This window comes from Galeopterus variegatus, unplaced genomic scaffold, assembly GCF_000696425.1.
Source record: "Galeopterus variegatus unplaced genomic scaffold, G_variegatus-3.0.2 Scaffold706, whole genome shotgun sequence".
Taxonomy (NCBI): domain Eukaryota; kingdom Metazoa; phylum Chordata; class Mammalia; order Dermoptera; family Cynocephalidae; genus Galeopterus; species Galeopterus variegatus.
In genome coordinates this window covers 414,231-439,897 of record NW_007726817.1, presented here as the reverse complement: position 1 = coordinate 439,897, position 25,667 = coordinate 414,231, and the positions used below count along the sequence as shown (strand labels likewise).

The window sequence follows — 25,667 nt, the reverse complement described above, 5'->3', positions numbered from 1 at the left end:
AAAAAAAAAAAAAAAAAAAAAATATATATATATATATATATATATATATATATATCACTAAAACATCATCATTTATTATAATATTTGATGTATCCAGTAGAGGGTCACAACACAAACTAAGAGAGCTTCCCTAAAAAGGAATCTCAGGACTAAATTTTGTGTAAAACCACAACAATATGCCTTTGCCTACTTTTGTGACACAATCATTTTCCCCAAATCCCATTACCACTAGCCTGCTGTCCTTGGACTTTTATTTAACAGTCCTGTAACAGCTGCCAATTATCTTAAGCTATCTTTTAGACTTTCGAGAAGCAGGTAGGGGCACAAATAATTGATGATTGATTTTGAAATGGTAGCTTGAGAATAGCTCATTTCATGCTGCCCCTGGGTGGAGAATTTCCAAGGAAGAGGATCTTTCCCCCAAAACCTGGGAAGGCCACCCTGGCAGCTCTCCCATGGTTTGGAATTATCTTCCAAAAGTGAAAGAGAGATACAGGGAAACAGGAAAGAGTTTGGCACTTGGAGATACACAAACCTTGGTTCAAATCCTAGCTCTGCCTCCCTGAGCACTGTGGGCGCTGGTTACAAAACCTCTTCAGGTCCCGCTTTCCTTATAGGTAAGAATGGAGGCTGGAATGCCCACCACTCTTGTTTACTTATGGGGACAAAACAAGATAACATACATGGCTGTGCTCTGTATCATGCAAATTCTTATTATTCCCATAAATTCATCATCAGAAAATAATGTTATCATTTATGGAAAGCCAGCAACATGCCAGGCCTGCACTAGATAACCTGCAAAGACTCATTGAATTCTTTCATCACAGGATGAGGAAACAGATTCAGAGGGATCAAGCAACGCCCCAACCCCACAAAACAAAACAGCCAAGTATCTCTCTAGATAGAAGGATTACAATATCAAAAGGCTACTACTTTTGGAGCTTATAACCAAATTGAAGAAATAAAGCTCACATTTACTTCCACCTAGCATAAAGGTAAGAACCAGGCTGGGCCCATGGTAAATATTCAAATACGTTATAGCAATGATTGTGAGGGAGGGACAAGCAATAAACGGATGGGGAGTGAGGGACATGGGATAGTATGAAAAAGTGTATTTAATATTACAACTTTTACACTTGTAAAATGAAGGAGGAACCCCACTGTTGTTTTCTTAATACAAAGCAGATATTGTAAAGTTCCACAACTTCTCAGCTGGTAGGTCTATGCAGAAGACAGTGACACTCAAAATCAGGGGTGTCTGTCCTACGAGTGAGGGGGAAGAAGGGAAAGCAAGAGAGTTTTTTTTCTAAAGAGAGCATGGATTTGTGGGATTTTTTTGGCGGCTGTGGGTAAGGGGATCTGAGCCGTTGACCCTTGGTCTTATCAACACCAGCTTTAACCAACGGAGGCAACCAGCCAGCCCAGGCATGAGTTTTAAATGATTACTCTTGCTCCTTTATTTGACCCCAGAGCTGTAAGCAGTTGTAGATACCATCCCACTAAAATACCCCAGGTCCTGCCTCTCCTCCGTTTTATAGATGGGGTGAACCTAGTCTGAAGGTAAGGAGGTAACCTCACTCAAGGTCTCATGGCAGGACCTGCTGGTGGCTCACTTGGGAGAGTATAGTGCTGATAACACCAAAGTCATGGGTTCAGATCCCTGTATAGGGATGGCTAGTTAGCTCACTTGGGAGAGCGTGGTGATAACACCACCAAGTCAAGGGTTAAGATTCCCTTACCGGTTATCTTATAAAAAAAAAAAAAGTTCTCATGACAAATTATCAGCAAACGTTAAACCAGGCCCTAGATCTCCTGATTCTCAGACTGGTTCTCTCTTCTCCAACCCAAGCTTCCCACCTCCAAACCCCTAACGGAGGTTAGAGCTCCACTCTGAGGATCTAAAACAGTGCTCCACACCAAGTGGCGTACAAAGAATGAAGAACAAAAGGCCCACAGGGAGCAGTTAAGCAACAAAGCCTGTCAACTATGGGCCAGATAACAAGGACTCAGTGAGTCTCAGCAGGTGTGAGGTCCAAGGCACTTTTTTTTTTTTTTTGGTGACTGGCCAGTACAGGGATCGAATTCTGTACCTTGGTGTTGTCAGCACCAGGCTCTAACCAACCGAGCTAACTGGCCAGTCCTTTTAATGTTTGTTTGGTGCCAAGGCTCTTTGTTGGCCCCAGAACTTGTTCCTCCCTAGGCATCACTTAGGTAAGAGGGTCGTCTCCTACCCCCTCTCTCCCTCCACCCTTCTTTCCCTCCCTCCCACATTTCTCCCCCTTTCTCCCTCTCTTGCCTTTCTCCTCAGTCAGCTTCCAAGGCCAGAAAAAAGCGGCTACTGGGTCAGCAGGGTTGGGTTAGGGACAGGGAGGAGGGGGCTTTACCTGCCCGAACAAAGTAGCAGTGCAGGGAGTGCACGTGGACATCTTCACTCACAGACTTGGCAGCAGCCACCAGGGCCTGGCCCACGATCTGACCCCCAAACAACCGCTGGCTGGTAGGTACCCAGTAATGTCTTCCTCTGTAGGGAGAGGGGGAAAGTGGGAAAGACTTGGAAGCTGGACCAAATTCTACCGCCTTCAATGAGTATCTAGTGCAGGATCTCTTAATCTTATTGGGGTTTGGGATCCTTTTGAGAATCTAGCGAAAATCACAAAACTTCACGGCCTTCATGACCACCCAAACCTTTCTGTGGACTTTAGCTAAGGATAACAAATCAACCCTTTTATTTTACACTATAACAGAACAGGGATCAGAGATGGAAAGTGACTTGGGCAAGGTCACACAGCTTAAACATTACCAATCCTGTGCAGTATCTGGGTATTTGGGGTATTTTTACCTCGAGTCTAGTGTTTCTTCCATTCCCCATACCAGAGTAAGGCAGAAGCCTCTCAAGGCCTTAAATGGACCAAGGTGAACCTCAAGAGCTGAGCTGGGGGTGGACTGCATTAAGGTCTGCTGCTTACACCCCTCAACCACAACAGACCAATTCTTCCAAGAACTAGATTCCGAACTAGAAGGACCCTCAGATATCAAAATTGTTCAGTGTACAGATGAGGAAACTATGGCTTGGCCCCAGAGATGAAAAGATTTGCCCAATGCTTGAGCCCTCTGAAGGCTGAAGGATTTTTTTTTTTTTTTTAAAGATGACTGGTAAGGGGATCTTAACCCTTGACTTGGTATTGTCAGCACCACGCTCAGCCAGTGAGCTAACCTGTCATCCCTACATAGAGATCCGAACCCATGGCCTTGGTGTTATCAGCACCACACTCTCCCGAGTGAGCCACAGGCCGGCCCAGGCTGAGCGATTTTTGTCTCCAGCCTCCCACCATCCAGCCAGAGTTTAGCATTTTCCATAACAATGCATTGTAAATAGCCTTTCAGAAAGTTACTTAGAATTCCTTAAATGGAAGAAAGGGAGGTCAAAGTAGGATAGCTCCCAATAAAGCCGCCAGGAACCTTAGAGGTAAAGCTCTTACAGACCCCTGCTGCAGTCAAGAACTTAAGTGATGCTGGGAAGGAAACAGGCTCAGTCCTCAGGATGAGTAATGAGCTACCAGACCCCACCAAATAGTGCTGGGGATGATGTAAGAGGAAAAATATATAATTAATATGCAAAGATCTGCTTGTAAGTTTTAAACCTGATCATCCGTGTGCCCTTGGGCAAATCACCGCCATCTCTGGCCCGCTTCCCCGGCCGATGCTAAGCCGAGTAGGGTATCTCAGGACACTACTTTATCTGCCCAAATCGCCAGGACCTCTTAGAGGTGGGGCTGCGCAGACCTGTCGCGGAGAGGGACGGAGGAAGCCGGGACAGCGAGGACAGCTCTGTCAGGGACAAACTCTCTCCTAATCGCGGCAGAGCTTGCATCCCACGCAAAACACATCCTAATCCCGGAGCTGGGGACCACGGGGCGGCGGCAGTCGCTATCTGGAGTCTGTCCTAAAGATAGGGTGCGAGCCAGGTGTGGCCGGCTACCTGAAGAGATCCTCGTCCAGCGGCTCGAGGTTAAGCACGCTGGTGACCAGGACGCTACGGAGGTCTCCGGGAGGATCGCCGCCGCCGCCGCCCTGCCCATCCTTCGGGGCCTGCGGGGACGACATCTCGCTCACTCGCTGCCGGACAGAGACACTGCGCCCTGTGGGACACGCGGAGACCCATACAGCTCCCGGCGCTTCCTGCCGATTGGCTTAGCAACCGGAAGTCCACTGGGGACCCCTGAGGAGGCGGGATGCACGTTATGATTGGCCGGTGCTCCTATCAGTCTCCAAGTAGATGCATCCATCTTTCTCTAGCTATTGGAGAAAATAAGTGCCAGTTTGTGAATCTGGTTTGTGATTGGATATGCCAGTGAGGGGGCGGAGCCTCGGGACTGGATAATAAGGACCGAGTGTCATTTCCCCTGTCAGATAGCAAAGACGCCCCCCACTCTCTTATAGTCCTGTCGGTCTGGGGGCTCTTCCTAAGCTCCATAATAGGCCACCCAATTCGGGCGGACCCTTAAGGCGTTCTGGGCCCATGCCAGCCGGAAAACCCTCACAGTGTGACCTCTGACCCCTGGTGTGATCTGGGGCCAGCCCCTGGTGTGAGCTGTGAGGGCAGCCATGGAGCTGGGCAGCTGTTTCAAGACCTACGAGGACTTCAAGGAGTGCTTCAACGCTTACAAAAAGGAGAACAGGTGCTCCTTCATTCTCAGGGACTGCGTCTCCGTCCGCTTCCACAACCTCAATCATGGCACCTCCATCCGTGAAGACATCCTGTAAGGGCGGGGCGGGGCGGGGCGGGACAGGAGGGTGCGGAGGTGGCCGAGGAGGCTGGACACTCCCTGAGGGTGGCCCAGAGGAGGAAGGAATGCAGTTGGGCCCCGCTCTCCATCAGGCACTCACTGAGCACCTGCTCTGTGCCTTGTGAAAAGAGAGGGAAACCTCCACAGGCATCCTTTTTTGACCTCCCAGTTCACGTTCACTCTCTCCTTCATTTACAAGCTTTTCTGAAATTCGTAATAATTGCAGTTCCTCCCATTTTTTTGAGCACCTGCAGTATCCCAAGGCACAAAGTGTGGCCTTCACAAATGGATAAAAACGCCTTGGCGATAATTTCCTTCTTCAGTTTTCTCTTTACAAAGCAATAACATACATGGTCATTTGTTGGTTAGTCCTTTCATTCTTTCGTTTTGTAAATGGTTCTTGAGCTCTTGATATTAACAACCGTTTTTCAAACACTGTACGTGTCCCAGGCAGCGTTCCCTACTCTATGCATACTTTATCCTGCAGGGCTGTTTTTAGAATTATAGATAAATGTTATTTTTCCCATTTGACAGATGAGAAAACAGGCTTAGAGTCTAAAAGAGGGGTTGAAGACTCAAATGCCTTCAGGGATCAGGTGAAACAGACCAGTGTTACTTTAAGAATGATGAAATAACAGCCTACACCAGGTCTTTGGGTCTTTGTGCTAGGGACAACAGAAGTGTGAACTGGGTAAAGTAGAGAGCAGGCCCCATTTAATCAGCTCCAGGTGATGTCTGCCATGTGAAAATGAAGATCTAGTGTTGCCAGGATTTGGGGCAAGAGTTGTCAGAAATCCAGACTTTATGTGAATTTGTTCACTTTTTTAAAAATTGAAAATCAGTTCAAATCTTAACACACACCACGTGGGCCAACTCTGAGAGTCAAAATATATCTGTATTTGAGACCTGGATTGAGATGTTTGGCCAAAGCTCCCCAACTAGGGAACCAGGCTATATCCTTCCCACTACTTTGAAGTCCAGTGCTATGCTGGGTACAGATGACATAAAGATGAATAAGTATCCAAACTACCCCCAAAGAGCTTAAGGTGGGATAGACTTGTATTCAGGTAAGCTAACTATGTGATAATCGCTTTAAGAGATTTGTAGAGAATGAAGTGACAAATGCCTGAGAGATGGGGAAAGTCTTCACACTGGAATTAATGGTTTCTCTGGGCTGTGAATAAACACAGAGGGCTAGAGTAATAGTAGATTAATGGTGAATTACTGAGTAGCATGGAGGAATTTGACGAGAAGGAACTGTGCAGAAGGACCTGTGGGAACAAAGACACAGATACGTGAAAGAAGGTGGTATGTTAGAGAAACTGTAGGATGCCATGCTTGGCAGGAGATGATGTCAGGTGCAGTCTATCTAAATGATCTTAGGGTACCACTGTGAGGTGTTTGGACTTTATGCTATGTGGGTAGCACCTTGCTAAGCAGTGAGAGGAATACAAAAAATTCACTATTGCCTTTTCAGGGAGACCATCCCCAGAATCTAGCACAGGGCTTGGCCCATAGCAGGCATTAAACAATTGTTGAATGAATGACTTACCAAATGCTAAACGTAATTCAGGGAAATAAGTGCTGCAGGAACTCTGAAGGGAGAAAAATCACTGTGGGCTGCAGAAGTAAGAGAAAAGGAGGCTGAGCTAGGCCCCAAAAGATGGGGAGGTATCAGGAAGTGTATTCATTTTTTATTTGCTGCTCTAACAAATTACCACAAGTTTAGTGGCTTAAAACAACATGAGTTTATTATCTTATAATTCTCTAGGCGAGAAGTCAGATACAGGTTTCACTGGGCTAAAATCAAGGTGTCTTCTGGATTGCATTTTTTTTCTAGAGTCCCTAGGGGAGAACCTGTGTTCTTGCCAGTTCCAGTTCCTAGAGGCTGCCCATATTCCTTGGCTCATGACCCCTTCCTCCATCTTCAAAGCCAGCATGGCAGGTTGAGTCCTCACATTACAGCACTCTGACCTTGCTTCTGTCTGTTACATATCCTTTTCTGGCTCCCCTTTTCTACCTCCCTCTTTACTTTTAAGGATCCTTATGATCCTTATATTGGGCCCACCCAGATAATCCAGGATAGTTTTCCTATTTTCGAGTTAGTTGATAGCAACCTTAGTTCCATCTGCAACTTGAATTCCTCTTTGCCATGTAACCTAACATATTCACAGGTTATATGGTTAGGAAGAGGACATCTTTGAGGGACCATTCTGCCTTGACCATAGGAGGATTATCATCCTAGAGGGAGAAAGGGTATGAGTTAGTACAGATGTTAACATGATGTGCTTCTATTAGAAAGCAGTGATTTATGTTTGCACACACAAAAAAGAAAGCAGTGAAGAGACCTGATTAGCTAGAAGGAATGAATTATGCTGGAACAGCAGAAAAGAAAATTCGAGGAACCAAGATATATAGATTGGAGGGTTGGAATTTGTTTTGTTCATTTTTGTTTTTGAAGGTGAGCAATTTAAAAAGTGAATTTGTTTTTGAGTTAATATAGTCTTTTAATGAAAAATATTTTCCAACAGTACAGAGGGTCTAAAAGTCTGTCACTTCAGGCTGGCCAGTGGCTCACTCGGGAGAGTGTGGTGCTGATAACACCAAGGCCATGGGTTCGGATCCCATATAGGGATGGCCGGTTTGCTCACTTTGGAGAGCGTGGTGCTGACAACACCAAGTCAAGGGTTAAGATCCCGTTACCAGTCACCTTTAAAAAAAATTTAAAAAATAAAATAAAAGTCTGTCACTTCCACAGTGTTATCTAGAGGCAACTACTGTTGCCTCCCTGAGTGACATTGAGCCTGAACATGCATATATTGTATGTGCATATGCATCTTTTTTCTTTTTTAACACGAGTGGCAGCATACTATTTATATACATCCTTCTGTACTTGGATTTTCTTTTTTTTTTTTTTTTTTTAAAGATGACCAGTAAGGGAAGCCGGCCCGTGGCTCACTCGGTAGAGTGCGGTGCTGATAACACCAAGGCCACGGGTTCGGATCCTATATAGGGATGGCCGGTTTGCTCACTGGCTGAGCATGGTGCTGACAACACCAGGCCAAGGGTTGAGATCCCCTTACCGGTCATCTAAGAAAAAAAAAAAAGATGACCAGTAAGGGGATCTTAGCCCTTGACTTCGTGTTGTCAGCACCACACTCACCCAGTGAGCTAACCGGCCATCCCTATATGGGATCCGAACCCGTGGCCGTGGTGTTATCAGCACCACACTCTCCCAAGTGAGCCACGGGCCAGCCCTATACTTGGATTTTCTCACTTATCAAAGTATCTTGGAGATTATTCCACACCACTTATTCCATTATGTGGTCAGTTTAATGGATTCTATTTTCATTGATTTCATTGATTTTAGCTATTGTTTACTGAAAACTTACTCCATGCTAGTGTCTGAAGATAGCCTTGCTGAAGAGGGTAAATTGGGTCCCTGCTCTCATGGAGCTTCCTCTCTAATCATGGAGATGAATATTAAACTATAACCACAGAAATAATTATTTCCTTAAAATGGTAGTGAGGGCCCCAAAGGAGAACAAAGGAGAAGTCCAGGGTGCTGGGTTGGGACATGATGGGGAAACTTAATCTGGTTGGCAGGTAGGGTGTTGGGGGTTAACACTTGATACCAATACAGTTTTTCTTGATCAGAGAAAACACTGTCTTCCCTGACATTTTGCAGAGATAGTTTATTTTTTTTTTTGAAAGATGACCGGTAAGGGGATCTCAACCCTTGGCTTGGTGTTGTCAGCACCACGCTCAGCCAGTGAGCAAACCGGCCATCCTTATATAGGATCCGAACCCGTGGCTTTGGTGTTATCAGCACCGCACTCTACCGAGTGAGCCACAGGCCGGCCTTGCAGAGATAGTTTACAAAGCACATTCACCTTCTTTATTTGACCTGGTCCTCTGAATAACCTTGTCAGCAGATTTTGTTATTCCCATTAAATGAGTTAATACATGTAAAGTGCTTACAATAATGCCTAGTACTTTAAAATATTCCATAAATATTAACATTATTATTATTACTCCTATTATTATTCTTTTTTTTTTTTTTTAAAGATGACCGGTAAGGGGGTCTCAGCCCTTGGCTTGGTGTTGTCAGCACCACGCTCAGCCAGTGAGCGAACCGGCCATCCCGATATAGGATCCGAACCCGTGGCCTTGGTGCTATCAGCACCGCACTCTCCCAAGTGAGCCACGGGCCGGCCCCTATTACTCCTATTTTTATTCTGCAGATGGGGAGACAGAGCCAGAAGTCAAGTGTTAAGAAACTAATAGTTTCCACCTCTCTGCTTTAGGTTAAGGCTCAGAGTTGCATTATGTAACTCTTTGAAGGAAGGTTGTGTTTATCATAGTTGCACATGATTGAGAGAAAGGGAGGAGAGGATAGATACAGTCAAAGGGAGGGCAGGAGCAGGGACTGAGCTAGTCAAGACCTGGAAAAGAAAAATAATAAGAGAACTTGTGCAAAAAGCACCCTCACCCCCAAAACCACCTGGGTGTGAGCCAGAGAAGTCTGAATTTGATAGTCAAAGCCAGGAAAAATGGGAAGAGGCAGAAGGAAGAGAGGACACCAGAACAGGGAGTAGGATAAGATTTCAAGAAACTGTAAGAAAGCACTTAGGTATTAGAACTGAGGGTCAGATCCAGCCTATTTATTGCCAAATCTTTTAATCTAATCAATGGGCTCTAATAGCTTTCTAATGTCACTCGTTCACTTATTCCTTCAGCAAACTTGTAGTAAGAGGCTAAGAGTTTACCATGGGCCAAGCATTGAGCTGGGGTACTAAGATGAGTAAACTGTGGGCTCAGCCCTTGAGGACAATAGTGGACAGAGCTACTTAGGAGGTGGTGAATTCAGCAGCATGGGCCATTAGCAGAGACAAGTTGACTGCTAGCTGGGAAGTTGTGAAGGATATTCTTGGGTCATTTATTGCACACTGGTTCTGTCACAGCTCACTGTTGGGCTTTTTGAAGAATATATTAATGTTTTGGAGTGAGTGCTGCTCTTGAGGGACTAGAGGACAAGCAGGGGAAATGTTTTTAGGAGATAATTTAGTGGATGTTTCTGCAGCCAAATATGCATACTACTGGTGTTCAGGTGGGAAGATTTTATTTATTTATTTATTTATTTATTTATTTATTTATTTATTTATTTATTTTTTAAAATTTTTTCTAAAGATGACCGGTAAGGGGATTTTAACCCTTGACTTGGTGCTGTAAGCACCACGCTCACCCAGTGAGCGAACCAGCCATCCCTATATGGGATCCGAACCCGGGGCCTTGGTGTTATCAGCACCACACTCTCCCAAGTGAGCCACGGGCCGGCCCGGGAAGATTTTAATAGTAAGTATTTATGTCAATATGTACACATATGGTTCCTTTTTAAACAGAGTAAAGCAAGTGAGCTTTACCATTTTAAGACGATTTTAAAATAATAGTGTAAATGTTATGTGATAGCTATGGCAAATGTAAAGGTAATCTGTGATTAACCGAAGTTCAGGAAAAGCTGGCCTAGCGATTAAAAGGAAGAGCTCTGGAGTCAGAGAGACAGCCTTTGCTCTTGACCTTGGGCAAGACTTTTATCCTCTGTGACACAGTTTCATCCTTTATAAAATGAGGAAGGTATGGTGACAGTGAATTAAGAAAATGCATGTAGCAGCTGACACAGTGCTCAGTAAATATTTGCTGAAGTTCTAACGATAGTACATGATAGAAAGTGGTAGGTACTTTAGAGAGTCAAGGAAATGTGCTGTGGGAGTTCCCGGTAAATGACCAAAAGTCCCCATCAAAAATAAAATCAGATCAAGTTAGAAAACTTTTTTTTTTTTTTTAAAGATGACTGGTAAGGGGATCTTAACCTTGACTTGGTGTTGTCAGCACCCTGCTCGCCCAGTGAGCTAACCGGCCATCCCTATATGGGATCTGAACCCGTGGCCTTGGTGTTATCAGCACCACACTCTCCCGAGTGAGCCACAGGCCGGCCCAAGTTAGAAAACTTTTTAAAGTTTATTATGCATACATAGAACAGTTCGAGTATAGAGAGACTTCAAACTGAAAAACATGGTAAGAAGCCCCATCATAACAGTCACAGCACAGTTGATAAAGCATAAAGGAAGATGTATTTTGACCTTTTTCAAGATTGGCTATTCTACATTAACATTCTGTTTAGAGCAAGTAGAGCTGTTTATGCTGTTTTGTCTATAGCTGATTCATTTAATTTCACTGAATCATACAAACTGACAAGGATGTAAAGCTTACATTTGTGTTTTATGATTAGAGCTAGCATTTCAGGGAAATCAGGATACCTTAAGTTTTGGCTATGGGTGGTTGGCCTTGGGGTATATCTAAACTGTGGCCTCCATTTTAATTTTTCTTTAACATTGCTATCAACTGGGAGAGTCTTTTATTTTATGCCCAGTTCCCCCTCTCATATTTTTATGGCTATTGTGTTTTTATTTTTGTTGTGTTTTGGGGGAGATTGATGTTTTCAAACAGTTTTGCTATTCAGTTTAATAGCTACCATTTTTTAACACTTTTTTTGGAACACATTCCAGATAATCTGCTAGGAACTTTACAGGCATTGTTTTATCTAATCCTTACCACACCCTTTGAACCCTTGTTATCAGAGTTTTCATTATCCATGTATCCATAGTCACAAGGTTGTATAAGAAAGCAAAAGTCATGACACAGAAATCTTGCTAATAATAGGGCCGGTCCGTGGCTCACTTGAGAGAGTGTGGTGCTGATAACACCAAGGCTACAGGTTCGGATCCCTGTATATGGATGGCTGGTTGCTCACTTGGGAGAGCATGGTGCTGACAACACCAAGTTAAGGGTTAAGATCCCCTTATCGGTCATCTTTAAAAAAAAAAAGAAATTTTGCTAATAAACTAGAACTAGCTACTTATAAAACTAATCATTACTTAACCATTCTTTCCTGCTTACCCCTTCCAGTCCCATCAGCATCATTGGTAATGGGCTGGCCAGTTAGCTCACTTGGGAGAGCATGGTGCTGATAACACCAAGGTCAAGGGTTCAGATCTCCATACTGACCAGCTGCCAAAAAAAAGAAAAAGAAACAAACAAAAAGAAAACATCTTTGGTAGTCAGTTTCTGGCTGATAAATAGATGTAAACATCAGGATAAAACAATGCAAATAAAACTGATTGCAAACTGAAATTGCACATCTCCCAAGAGTCACAGGACTGGGTGAAGTCCCTGGAAGTAATGATAGAGAACTTTCAGCCTTATACCAGTCAACAAATGGAGAAGGGAAATCAAGGATGGTGAGATGATAGAAACTTGAAAAACAGAGGATTTGCATAGCAAAGAATCAAATTAAGCCCTTGGGAAACTCGATAAAGCCCAGGAATATTTTGGTAAAACTGACCTTAGTATATTGCAAAAGTGAGACCAGGAATGAAGTAACATAGTGCTTGGGAAAATTACACCAGGAAGAAAAAACAGTTGATGCTTTAAGTTGTTCTTTGATTATTCTAAGAATTGGCATATAGCTGCCATTATAACCTACTTTTGTTAAATATAATGTTAACTTCATAATTTTAGTCTCTTTTTTTAAGATAAAGTTCCACTCAAATCTTGTTTTCAGCCATTTACTATGAAATGTTTCTGGGGATGTTTTTAGCTGCAATTAACTGAAAATCCTAACTCAGAAGGACTTATTAGTTGCCAATACTTAGAAGCCCAGAGGTGGGCCTCTGATGGTGATTGTTTGAATGGCCTAGGCTGTTTGCATCTTTCCACTCTGCCATCCTCAGGTCTCAGCTTTGCCCCCAGGATGGCTCCCCACATGGTACAAATGCAGGAGTCACATCCAGAACAAAAAGCCCTCCTTGTTTCCTGCAGATTTCCTATCACGTTTTTTTCATCCAGAATTGAGCCGGTATCCATGCCTTTTCCTAATGAGATTATCTTAACTGGCTTAGACTAGACCAAAGCACATAGCCATGTGGGGGAGGAATGGAAACCTGGATAAAACTGGCCCTCTGTTAGGAAGGAAGAAAGCAACAAAACGATGTTAGATTGGAAACCAACAATTTCTTTTTTTTTCTTTTTTTTTTTTTTTAAAGATGACCGGTAAGGGGATCTTAACCCTTGACTTGGTGTTGTCAACACCACGCTCAGCCAGCGAGCGAACCGGCCATCCCTATATGGGATCCGAACCCCGGGCCTTGGTGTTATCAGCATCGCACTCTCCCGAGTGAGCCACGGGCCGGCCCGGAAACAAACAATTTCAATCACAGCCCTTAAAATGAATTCACTTTAAGTGATACTGATTTTTCTTGGACGAGGTACTCGTTATTGATAGACCAGTACTCTCTTATTCCTGTTATTTCTATATATATAGATAAGAAATTGGAGGCTTACAGTAAGTGAAGTTACTCATCCACGGTCACATAACTAATAGTGGAACTTAGACTTATATCTTCTGACTCCCTGAGTCTTGTTTCGAATTTACATTATAGTGTCTAAAATGGCATTACCTATTCTCTACCTATAACAGTCCTATTTACTGTTTAAGGTACAATTTACATACAGCAAAGACACAAATCTTACGTAAAATAAATGAAAAGCCTTAGTTGATCTGCATCCATCCCTAGTCTGAGTGAATCACTCTTTATTCAGTTATAAGTGTATTACTTGTACATCTATTTAACCATCACTTAATTTAGACTTTCAGTTGGTTAGGGCTAAATGTTTTTTTTTTTTTTTTTAAAGATGACCGGTAAGGGGATCTTAACCCTTGACTTGGTGTTGTCAACACCACGCTCAGCCAGCGAGCGAACCGGCCATCCCTATATGGGATCCGAACCCCGGGCCTTGGTGTTATCAGCATCGCACTCTCCCGAGTGAGCCACGGGCCGGCCCGGAAACAAACAATTTCAATCACAGCCCTTAAAATGAATTCACTTTAAGTGATACTGATTTTTCTTGGACGAGGTACTCGTTATTGATAGACCAGTACTCTCTTATTCCTGTTATTTCTATATATATAGATAAGAAATTGGAGGCTTACAGTAAGTGAAGTTACTCATCCACGGTCACATAACTAATAGTGGAACTTAGACTTATATCTTCTGACTCCCTGAGTCTTGTTTCGAATTTACATTATAGTGTCTAAAATGGCATTACCTATTCTCTACCTATAACAGTCCTATTTACTGTTTAAGGTACAATTTACATACAGCAAAGACACAAATCTTACGTAAAATAAATGAAAAGCCTTAGTTGATCTGCATCCATCCCTAGTCTGAGTGAATCACTCTTTATTCAGTTATAAGTGTATTACTTGTACATCTATTTAACCATCACTTAATTTAGACTTTCAGTTGGTTAGGGCTAAATGTTTTTTTTTTTTTTTTTAAAGATGACCGGTAAGGGGATCTTAACCCTCGACTTGGTGTTGTCAGCACCACGCTCAGCCAGTGAGCGAACCGGCCATCCCTATATGGGATCCGAACCCGTGGCCTTGGTGTTATCAGCACCGCACTCGCCCGAGTGAGCCACAGGCCGGCCCTAGGGCTAAATGTTATAACACCAATGTCAAGGGTTAGGATTCCTATTCTGGCCAGCTGCAAAAAAAAAACAAAAATGACTGGCCACATGTCTAATAAGAGTAATAGTGCTAGGGCTAGAAGTCAAGTCCTGCAACAACTCTGTCCCAGTGATCTTCTAGCATACTACTCATGTCATGGGAAAGAACTTTCTATGCCCCAGTCACTCATTTAACATTCATTCAGTATAGTCGGCCTTCTGTATCTAGGGTTCTGCATCTGTGGATTCAACTAACCATGGACTGAATTTATTAGGGGGGAAAAAAGGATGGTTGCATTTGTACTGAACATGTACAGACTTTTTTCTTGTTATTGTTCCCTAAACAATACAGTATAACAACTATTTACATAGCATTAACATTGTATTAGGTATTATAAGTAATCTAGAAATGATTTAAATTATATGGGAGGAGGCACAAAGGTTATATGAAAATACTGTGCCATTCTAGATAAGGACGATTATAGGTGTATAGAGCAGTGCCAGGCACTGGGAGCAGCACTGGCTCCCTGCCTTCTAATGCAAACACCTACAGAGTAGGTTGGAAGAAAGCAAGACTGAATGGCTCCCTTTCTCCATCCATATCCTGGCTGGTGCTCTTAGATACAAGCACTAAGAGAGATTCAGAAAAATATAAAACCTTGTCCCTATCTTGAAGGGAGTCTATGCTTTTACCAGGGAGACATAAATAAGTACAGATGAAAATAACTGTAGTGCTCAGAGAATTTTCACAAAAGATTTGTGTCCTGGGCCGGCCCGTGGCTCACTCGGTAGAGTGCGGTGCTAATAACACCAAGGCCCCGGGTTGGGATCCCACATAGGGATGGCCGGTTCGCTCACTGGCTGAGCGTGGTGCTGACAACACCAAGTCAAGGGTTAAGATCCCCTTACCGGTCATCTTTAAAAAAAAAAAAAAAGATTTGTGTCCTTTAACACAAGTTATATCTCAATAAAAAATATTAAATGAAGCAGAAAAAAAGAACTTCAACCTAGCACCCATTAAGTTTGAAATTGTATGATGTCAACAAGGACAGTATGTTTAGCAGTCTTTAAGGAAGTTGTCGAACCTAACCAATGCGTTGGGGATCAAGATGAGGAGGGCGAAAATGGGAATTCAGAGAAAGGAGAAATATTTTGAAGGAAGACATGCAGCATAATGGTTAACTAGTCAGACTGTAGACGAGCAAACAGTGCAAATCTCAAATTCTCAGGTCTTAGCTAGAAGATTAAATCCCAGATTCTCATCCTTGAGAACCTCTATTAGCCTGCTTCCCAATCTATAAAATGTAAATGATAATAGAGCCTTCTTCTAGTATAAAATGATACATTTAATATAGCCTGGCATATAATAAATCTTCAATACATGTAGCAGTGGTGGGAAAGAATTAAAAAGACTAGTTAACATATTGGGTACAGGCAAGAAGGAGGAATTGAAAAGAATGCCCAGGTTCCCACCCTGGGAGCTTCAGACATTAATGGAGCCAAGAATGGTAGAAAGAGCTTTATGGTTGGCAGTCACCAGTGCCTTTCTTTGAAGTAGCTCAACATTCATTAAGTTCTCAAAAAGTCAACATAATTTGATGAGACAGAGTTAGACTAATATGTTGAACCAGCTGAAGGGTAGGGCCCAGTCTTAGGGCTTGAGGAAGGCTTCCTAGAAAAGATGATGGTTGTACATAGTCCTGAAGGATGAGTAAGCTTTGAGATGAAGAAAGGTGGGAAGGGCATTCCAAACAAAAAGATAAACATGCACAAAGACCTAGAGGTAAGACATGCATGGTGAACACAGGAAGTTGTAGAGTGTTTGTCTTCCTGGGGTACAAAAAACAGGTTGGTGAAGGGTAGAAAACAAGGCTAGAGAGGCAAGCAGAGGCCACACAGTGGTCATCCCCCACTGGCCTTGCCATACTACTGGACTGCTCCATCCCTTCCTACCCCAGAGCTGGAGACGGTGCCACCCCCACACTGCACACAACAGGTTCAGACATTTTCAGCCCCAGGTCCCTCTACCTTATGATTATGGGATTGACATATCCTGTTTGCCTAAGCTTGCCCCACAGGATGAGCAAACAGGACCAGCTAGATCAGAGTGTTTGGAAAAGTGCGGGTGGGGCTCCCAGGCTGTGCCGATGTCAAGCCAGGGACTGAGATTTTTTTCCCCTCCCCTGGTCTTTATGCTGGGATACTCCCTGCGGAGGCAGGGGCACAACGCATCCCACCCACTGCTGGTCCATGATTCATTCATCCAGTACATCATTGATAAGCATCTGCTGAAGGAACAGCATTGTGTTAGGTGCTTGAATACACTGAGGAATAACTTAGTTCTGACACTTGAAGATATCCCCATTCAATTAGAAAGGCACTGCATAAATATCCAAGAGAATGTCACAGGTATAGGTGCTGGAGTAATAACAGCTAACTTTTATTTAGCGTAAGTAGAAGGCTGAACCAGGCTCTGGGCTAAATATTCAGCCTGTGGCTCATTTAATCCTCATAACCCTAATGAGATCATCTTATTTTATGATGAGACAACTGCACATAGAGAGGTGAAATGACTTACCGAAGGTTAAACAGCTTCTTAGTGGTAGAGCCGGGATTCAAATCCAGGCAGACTCCAGTGTGTCTCCTGTTTAACCACTAGGTACACTGCCACCCTGAGAATCTGCTAAGCCTTTTAGATAAATGCTATGAATTCAGAGACAGAAGCAATTACTATGATTTCTGGGCATCCGCAAAGTCTTCCTGGAGAAGGTAGGAACTGATTTGGGCCTTGAAGCATGGGTCAAATGGGGATAGGAAAAGAAAAAGAACAGATATTCAATTTTATTACCATTCTCCTTTTTTTTTTAAAAAAAGATGACCGGTAAGGGGATCTCAACCCTTGACTTGGTGTTGTCAGCACCACGCTCAGCCAGTGAGCAAACCGGCCATCCCTATATGGGATCCGAACCCGCGGCCTTGGTGTTATCAGCACCACACTCTACCGAGTGAGCCACGGGCCGGCCCTACCCTTCTCCTTTAACTCCTGACTTACAGCCCTGAATAGCAAAGCTTGAAGGGACCCTAAAGAGCATCTATCCCAGTGGTTATCAAACTTTCTTAGAATGTGGACATTTTCCTTTAAATGAAAGATGAGCAGAGATCTTCCCTCTTCCAGAGAAGGCCCAAACACATACTACCTCCAGAGGTCCCTGCAGAACTCCCTTCGTAACCACTGATCTAGCCCATTGTCCTTGGAGCCTCAGTTTTATCTTTGCCTTCTAGAGGAGAAGAAGGCAGTAGCTCCCAAGGGATAGTTATGAAGGGGGCATTTTATTTTATTTTATTTTATTTTTTTAAAGATGACTGGTAAGGGGATCTTAATCCTTGACTTGGTGTTGTCAGCACCACACTCTCCCAAGTGAGCCACGGGCTGGTCCAAGGGGGCATTTTAATCAGAGAGTAACCAGCTGGGCACTCTGCTGCTGCTTGTCTATTTTCCCTTTTGTCCTGCCTCAGATTGAATTGTTGGCAGCTACAAATGGCAACAGAGAGAATGGAAGGAATTAGGGCTCAAAACTGCTATAGAGGAACATGAGGGGAGTTGTAGTTGGAGTGAGTCTTGAAGAAAGAGCTGAATACTTCGGAACTGGAGAGTTAATCTAAATCTTCCTTCCTTATATTCTATACTATTCTGTGGTCTCCAGGAAACATATCAGCTAATACAAACCCCTAGAGGGCCTTATCTTGTAAGAGAGAGGAGGCAGTCAGCACTTTTCTCATTGTCACCTCTACCTTCCCTAGATATGTGCAGGTGAAATTTGTCTGTATTCGGACCCAGTCAAACAGGAAGAGAACACGGGAGGCAGACATGTGCCCAGCGTACTTGCTTCTGCGGTACAACGAGAGACTAGATAGACTATTTATCAGTGAACTAAACACCAAGCATATACATAGTGGCTCCCAAACTGCTGGTCCTGGAGGTGACACCACTGGCAAATCTCAAAAGAAAATGTGCCTACAGAAACTCCAGCCTGTGCAGCCCACAAACAAGAAAGACCTTGACACAGCTGAGAAGTCCCCAGTTGAACCATCTTTTTGCCTAGATAAGGTACACGTACCCTCAAAGCCAGAGCAAGAGGGCATCACTCCTTCTGACCTGGCCAAGATAGCAAAAGTGATGAAGAATTTTCTTAAGGTAGATGAGGGTTCCATGGCCTCTTTCAGTGTGGGCAACAGCCAAGACCTGGACCGGCTCAGTTTCCAGAGCAGCAAGATGAGTGACCTGTTCATCCGCTTCCCAGAGAATCTCTTGCTGCACCGAGTGGAGAATGCTCAGGGCCACATCCTCTATGCTTTCTTGGTGGAAAACAAGGAACGAGAGAGCCGAGTAGTACACTTTGCTGTGCTTAGGGCCGAAACAGCCACCTCTGTTGCCAAGATGCTGAGCATCTTCACAGAGTTCAACTCTGATTGGCCCAAGGTCAAGGTGATCTTTGTGGACCCTGCATTCTCTCACTGGGCCGTCCTGCAGGAGATCTTTCCTGCTGCCCGCATCCTCCTTTCCATCTACCATACAACTCGACTCTTGGAGAAGAAGTTGCATCGTAGTTCGGCAAATCCATCCTTTAAAAGGCTCATGAAGGAAGCCCTGCGGGAAGCTGTGTTTGTCACTTCAGATGCCAGCCTGAAAAATCTCTGTCAGATGTCCCAAGCCCTATTAGATGAGGATCTCTTCAGCTTCCTGCAAGCCCACTGGTTCTCCTGTGAACTGCTGTGGTATATGCATGTTAGGAAGGGCCTTCACGCGTGTAACACCTACATGGACAGCCTAGACATTGTCACTAGCAAGGTATCAAGCCTTTTTCGGGAACAACAGTCCCTGCTAGACTGCATCCTCCACTTTGTGGATTACATAGACTCCTTTAATACCAAAGGTTTGAAGAACTTGCCCACAGCTCCTCCCAAGTTAAAGAGAGCCCGGCCAGCAAGCATGCCTCCAAAGTCCAAGAAGGCTTTTGGAATCTGTGGAGAAAGCCTCACCAGGCTCCCTGTGGAAGAGGCAAAGCCAGACCCACAGCAGGTGCAGTTGCAGCAGCAGCCACAGGTGCAGCCCTACCAGGGTGGCATGCTAGACACCTTGCACCAGAGTGGCTCTGAACTTGCCTACAAGCTGTGCCACAATGAGTGGGAGGTGGTACAGAACTCCACCCACCTAGTGGACATGGCCGGCTCCTCAGTGGATGTTCAGCTGCTAGAGGACTCTCAGCAGGTTAGCAAAGATGGCTGTAGCTGCAGCTGTTCCTTTCAACAATGGTACCACCTGCCATGCCGGCACATTTTGGCCCTGCTGCACACCAGTCAGCAGCCAGTAGGTGAAGCCATGGTATGCCGTCGGTGGCAGAAGAAGTACCAGCACCTCCTTGGGCCCAATGGGGAGCCCCAGGACCATGGTGTGGTTCCAAACGCAGACCAGCCTGAGAAGCAAGGGCGGAAGGACATGATTCAGGACCTAAGCAGGGAGCTAGCAAACCTGCTAATGCAGACTGAGGGACCAGAGCTGGAGGAACGCTATTCCACACTGAACAAGATTGTGAATATCTGGGCTAACTCTTGTGAGCCAGCTGAGTCCAATCAGCAGCCAGGAGGCTTTAAGGACGTGGGCCGCCTCCCTTTCCTCTGGGGAAAGCAGGAGGAAGGGGAGGGACTCCCTCCTGCTGCTGCCATGATTCATGATTAAAGCACTTGCACTGGAACATTGACCTACAAACCCTCTCCTTGGAAGTTTGAGAATTCGAAGTGGGCAGGATATGATAAGGGTCAGCATTTTAACCAATGTCTTCCTAGGTAGGGCTAGGAAGATTGTTACAATAGGGAGGAGAGGAACCCTACTGTGTGACAGTCCGTTGAATATGCCCCTTTTCAGCCCTACCTTTGGCATTCCTTGGGAACCTCATTCATTGTTTAAGACCAAAGTTATCTCCGTGCTGAAAGGTCACCCATCTTCCTCCCCCAATCCTTGAGATCAGATCTTATTCACCCTATAGAGATGAACCCCTGGCCCAGGATAGGAGGAGACAAAATGAGCCTGCTGAAAAGGCCTGTTTTCAGGGACAAAAGGAAGGAGGGTGATCCTTGGCTGTTGCTGCTCTTTATGAAGAATCTGTTATTTGTTCCTATTTTTATTCATATTAAATAAAGTTGTTTTTAAAAAAAAATAAGGGGAAATGTGTTCTGATTGATCAGTGAGGGAAGGGGAGTTGCATAGCAGTAGGACTCCTGACTTAGGAAGTGGGAGCTGTTGGGTAAATTGATTAATTTTATTTATTTATTATTTTTTTTTTTTTAAAGATGACCGGTAAGGGGATCTTAACCCTTGTCTTGGTGTTGTCAGCACCACGCTCAGCCAGTGAGCGAACCGGCCATCCCTATATGGGATCCGAACCCGGGGCATTGGTGTTATCAGCACCGCACTCTCCCGAGTGAGCCACAGGCCGGCCCTAAATTGATTAATTTTAAAGAAAATTGAGTATTATCAATCTTATGGGGTTGTGGAGCCAAATAGAACCTGATGCTTCAAATTCAAAAATTTTAGCAGTCCATCACTTACTTTGCACTCATTCAACCAATCAAGACTTCAGCGTTGATTTCAGGTTGCCTCATAGTCTAGTAGGAGGAGGCCAAATAGATTGGGAGGGAAGAAACCTGAACCCTAGACTTGGCTGCTAGCAACATGCTGGAGGACTGTGAGCAAGTCCCTAACTTCTTTAGGACTCCAGTTTCCTCGTCTGTAAAAATTAGCATTTTGGCCTAATCCTGAATTTGCCCTCCAGATATATATAAATGGAACATTTTCCATGCAATAGTAAGTGCCAACACTGACATTGGTGTTGCTAGTTGGTAATTTTAATCGTCTAAAGCCTGTTAGCCACCCAGCTTCCCAAATCTGTCATCTTCAGGAAAATTGAGGGTAAAGGATGGCATTCGGCCCTTGCACTAGTTCATCAGGACCTTAAGTCACAGCGCCATTCTGGTCCTGTTTCTTCTGTAAAATACTGCAGGGGGTTGGGCTGGACAACACAAGGTTCAGCTCTCAAGGGGATCTGGATTTCCTGAGTTCCAGGGGTTAGGCTCCTGACCCCTGAGGCAGAATTTGAGATCTGGGTATCTGTTTCCCCATAACGTAGAATACTCAGTAAGTATAAGTGCACCTTCTCCTAACCCCCTGCGGCTTTTACAGTTTGAATTTAAAAAAAAAAAAATCTGTAAAACTTTATTTTCCTTTTAATTTTCGGCCTTCGAGAGAGTTTCCATAGTAATCTGCCCTTCCAGTTCTCTAGCGTGAAGGGAGGCTCCAGAGTTCCAGTCGCAGGGCTCAGACTCTACTTGATGCAAGTGTCCTGAGGCTTTCATTGGTTACCATCAGCCAAGCCCCTCGTAACCCTGGTAACAGCACCCGCCCTCGAGTCGCCGGCCTACGATTGGTCTGTGGCCCAAAGACTAAAAGCGAGCTCCTCAGGCCATTGGTCCGAGTCCCTGCGAAACTGATGCCGTGGTTGGTGAGCTTAGAGATCAGTTAGAGTCGGAGGCAGGGTCAAATAGGGAGAAATGGCGACGTTGCCAGGCTGTGGGTGAATAATTTCTGAAGAGGTGGAGGTGTGAGGCAGCTGGTCTTTGCGGTCAGCCATCACACAGCTCCCAAAAGGGTGGAAGGTTGACTTCTCATCCGGCTCCGGCAGGTCTCCGAACAGGAACGGCAGACGTTCACATCTCCCACCCAGGTGAGAGTCGTGCCCTTTCTGTTCCTGGTTTTTGAACCCCAGGTATTGTGGGAAGCGGTCAGGATCCCGAGCCAAAGACACGGCTTCCAGCTACTTATAGAATAATGGTGGGCAAGTCACTTAACTTCTCTGAGCCTTAGTTTATCTTCTGTAAAATGTGGATAATAACCCGGTTTGGGGCCAAATAGAAGACACATTTGAATAGAGCATTGCAGTTAACAGAGGGATATACATAGAGGCAGGAGAAGCTATGCACATTGTTAGCCCTATTTTACGGTGGAAGGGATTGAGGCTCAGAGAGGTCAGTGGTGTGCCCAAGATGACACGGCAAGTTTGGGACAACTGCAGTTCTCTCGTATATACCAGAACCAAAGGAAAGAATGGATGCCAGGAAGTAATTTGTAAATAAAAAGTGCTATGCAAATATTTAGAATGCTATTTTTTTTTTTAAAGGCTATTTGCAGCTCTGGCTTTCACACCTATTTAAATCCCCTGCAACCGTATCTTTCCAAGTCTGGCTTCTTATCATTAACGACTTAGCTCCAATTTCATCCTCCTTACTCACAGAGAGGCCTTCCCTAACCACCTTAACTGCAGTATCTCTCCCTTCCCCAACTTATTCTCTGACCTGTTAGTCAGTTTTGTGGTCTTTGTAACCTTTATTATCTAATATATCCTTGCTTATTTGTTTACATGTTTATTGTGTATCTCTCCCAAAATGGTGCTGACACACAAGTGTTCATTCAATAATTATTGTCTGGATGAGTAATTGAAGAGCCAAGTCTCTACTGTCTCCTTAAACATCTATTCCTCTCCATAGGCCCATCTTGGGAACAAGATCTGGGAACCGTATACAGTTCAGCTTCAAGCTTCGACTTACTTGTAGCTTGAGAGACTCAAAGCCTCCTCAACAGCACCCCCACAAAGAGAGTATTTTGACTACTGCACCGAGCCATCTCCCGTCTCCCCCATGGCCCTAACAATGCTAAATGGGCTCCTGATTAAGGACTTGAGCCCACCCATGCTTCTGCACCAGGTTAGCAAGACTCCCCAGTTGGATACCTTCAACTTCCAGAGCTGCTTTATGCAGGGTGTCTTTGCCCATTTCCCCGAGATCTTATTTATCCATAGGACCTATAACCCAAGGGGCAAGGTGTTATATACCTTCCTGGTAGATGGACCTCGGGTGCAGCTGGAGGGTCATCTTGCCCGGGTAGTCTACTTTGCCATCCCTGCCAAGGAGGATGCTGAAGGCCTGGCCCAGATGTTCCAAGTGTTCAAGAAGTTTAACCCAGCATGGGAGAGAGTTTGTACCATTCTGGTGGATCCCCACTTCCTTCCACTGCCCACCCTGGCCATGGAGTTCCCCACAGCTGAGGTCCTGCTCTCAGCCTTCCACATTTGTAAGTTCCTCCAGGGCAAGTTCTATCAGCTGTCCCTCGAACAGCCTGTGGAAAGGGTGCTACTGACTTCCCTGCAGAGCACAATGTGCTCAGCCACGGCAGGCAACTTGAGGAAGTTGTATATACTCCTGAGCAACTGCATCCCCCCAGCCCAGCTGCCTGAGCTCCATTCTCACTGGCTGCTCAACGACCGCATCTGGCTGGCCCACCGCTGGAGAAGCCGAGCTGAGAGCAGCCACTACTTCCAGAGCCTTGAGGTTACCACCCGTGTCCTCAGCCAGTTCTTTGGCACCACCCCTTTTGAGAAACAAGGCATGGCCTCTCTGTTCAGATACATGCAGCAGAACTCTGGAGACAAGGCAAGCTTCAACCTGTGCCTGAGTCTCCCAAACAATCATGCCCCCTCAGATGCTAGCCCTGAGAGCCCCAAGTTGGAACAGGTGGTAGAATCCCGCATCCAGCACTCCCTCAATGCCATCTGCACAGGGCCAGCAGCCCAGCTCTGCCTGGGAGAGCTTGCTGTGGTCCAGAAATCCATGCACCTCATTGGCTCTGGCTCAGAAAAGATGAACATACAGATACTAGAAGACACCCACAAGGTCCAGCCCCAGCCCCCTGCCAGCTGCAGCTGCTACTTTAACCAGGCCTTCCACCTACCCTGCCGCCACATACTTGCCATGCTGAATGCTCGCCAGCAGGTGCTCCAGCCCAACATGCTGCCAGCTCAGTGGACAGCAGGCTGTGCCACCAGTCTAGATGGCATCCTGGGCAGCAAGTGGAGTGAGACCCTGGATAAGCACCTGGCAGTGACTCTCCTCACTGAGGAGGTGGGTCGGCTCTTGCAGCACTGCAGCCAGGAGGAGTTTGAGCGGAGGTACGGCACCCTGCGGGAACTGGCTGACAGCTGGATCGGCCCTTATGAGCAGGTCCAACTCTGATTACTCTTGATGCCCAGAGATGCTCATGCATGTGTACACATTCACATCCACCCGCACACAAGCATACACGCGTTCACACTGTTATACTTCCATGGGCCCTCCATCCAGAATTTAAGAAGGACAAGTGTCTTCTATTTTACTGTAGCCTGCTACCTAGAATGTGTCTAGTTCTGTAAGATAGGAGTCAGCAAATCTTTTCTGTAAAAGGCCCAACAGTAAAGATTTAATTTGGCCACATACAGTTTCTGTTGTATATTCTTGATTTTGTTTTGATAACCTTTTTATAAAATAACCATTCTTAACTCCAGGGTCTTAAAAAAACAGGTGACCACTGGTCTAAGATAAGAGATAAGACATTGGGTGGTGAGGTTGAGGGCTGGAGCTTGGTAACAGCTGCCCTAGTCATGAGATGACTCACCTGACCCATCTCCTGTGAATGAGCTGGCCTGGGAGGGAGCCTTCCCACAGAAGAAGAGGCCCCTCAGGGGAGGTGGCTCAGCCAGGCTCCCAGCATTTTTCCCCCTGCCCCATCCTAGGGTCAATAAAATTGAATGTTGCATATTCAAGCACTTGTCTAGTTTTTTGTTCTGTAGAAGACGGTTTAGTGTATATCATGGGAAGAATAGACTTTGGAGTGTGAAACTACATTCAAATCATGGTTCTTTCCCTGCCTGATTTCTGTGGCCTGGTTCTGCCTCTTACAAGCTATAGAACTTTGAGCAAATTGCCTCTCTAAACTTCAGTTTATCTGTAAATATGGGTACGCCCACAGTGCTGGTAAGGTCAAGGAAGAATGGGCATGTAATGGGCCAGGTGCCCAGTGGGTGAATTAAGTGTTAATTTTCCTTCCTTGCCTTTGGTCCTATCATCTGCCTTCAACAGACTGGGAAATTTAAGGCAAAAGGAAAATTCACATTGTCTAGGACTTTATACAAGAGATTTTGATCAAGTCCTCAAAACAAATGTGATAATAAGCCTCTACTTTTCCAAACAGGGCCCCCTGTGCTTCAAGTATCTATCCGACAAGACCTATCTTCTGTCTTAGTGGTATCTAGAGAAACTTCCTGGGGTCTGGACCCTAAGGGAGGACTGGAATTTGTCAGAGTAGCTCAACCACCACCCTGTCCCCATCCCTGCCATAGGCCCCCCAACCCCCAAACCTGTCTGCCCAATAACCATACAGAGAAGCCACCC

At 45.0% G+C, this 25,667-nt stretch overlaps 4 protein-coding genes across 5 annotated transcripts in view; 3 read left to right on the top strand and 1 right to left on the bottom strand.

Moving 5' to 3' along the window:
- ACOT8 (acyl-CoA thioesterase 8) overlaps positions 1-4,200 on the bottom strand; it is a 12,796-nt gene extending 8,596 nt beyond the window's left edge. Inside the window, exons 1-2 of one of the 2 annotated variants that reach the window (XM_008571597.1) lie at positions 3,980-4,200; positions 2,385-2,521 (exon numbers count right to left, since the gene is read on the bottom strand). In XM_008571597.1, the coding sequence (XP_008569819.1) occupies positions 2,385-2,521; positions 3,980-4,104 (262 nt within the window). In that variant the 5' untranslated portion in view covers positions 4,105-4,200. The remainder of the gene's footprint in view (positions 1-2,384; positions 2,522-3,979) is intronic. The other variant, XM_008571598.1, reaches the window with a different exon arrangement.
- The window catches only part of SNX21 (sorting nexin family member 21), a 37,216-nt gene extending 14,110 nt beyond the window's left edge, over positions 1-23,106 (top strand). The window contains exon 3 of the mRNA XM_008571594.1: positions 22,953-23,106. Coding sequence (XP_008569816.1) covers positions 22,953-23,018 — 66 coding nt within the window. The 3' untranslated portion in view covers positions 23,019-23,106. The remainder of the gene's footprint in view (positions 1-22,952) is intronic.
- Positions 4,373-20,575, top strand: ZSWIM3 (zinc finger, SWIM-type containing 3). The gene is made up of 2 exons (XM_008571599.1): positions 4,373-4,760; positions 18,156-20,575. The coding sequence occupies exons 1-2, from the start codon at positions 4,606-4,608 to the stop codon at positions 20,089-20,091; spliced, it is 2,091 nt and encodes a 696-aa protein (XP_008569821.1). The 5' UTR covers positions 4,373-4,605; the 3' UTR covers positions 20,092-20,575.
- On the top strand, positions 21,736-25,039 carry ZSWIM1 (zinc finger, SWIM-type containing 1). Its single transcript, XM_008571600.1, has 2 exons — positions 21,736-22,132; positions 22,953-25,039. The coding sequence occupies exon 2, from the start codon at positions 23,103-23,105 to the stop codon at positions 24,471-24,473; it is 1,371 nt and encodes a 456-aa protein (XP_008569822.1). The 5' UTR covers positions 21,736-22,132; positions 22,953-23,102; the 3' UTR covers positions 24,474-25,039.
- Positions 25,040-25,667: the final 628 nt, after the last annotated feature.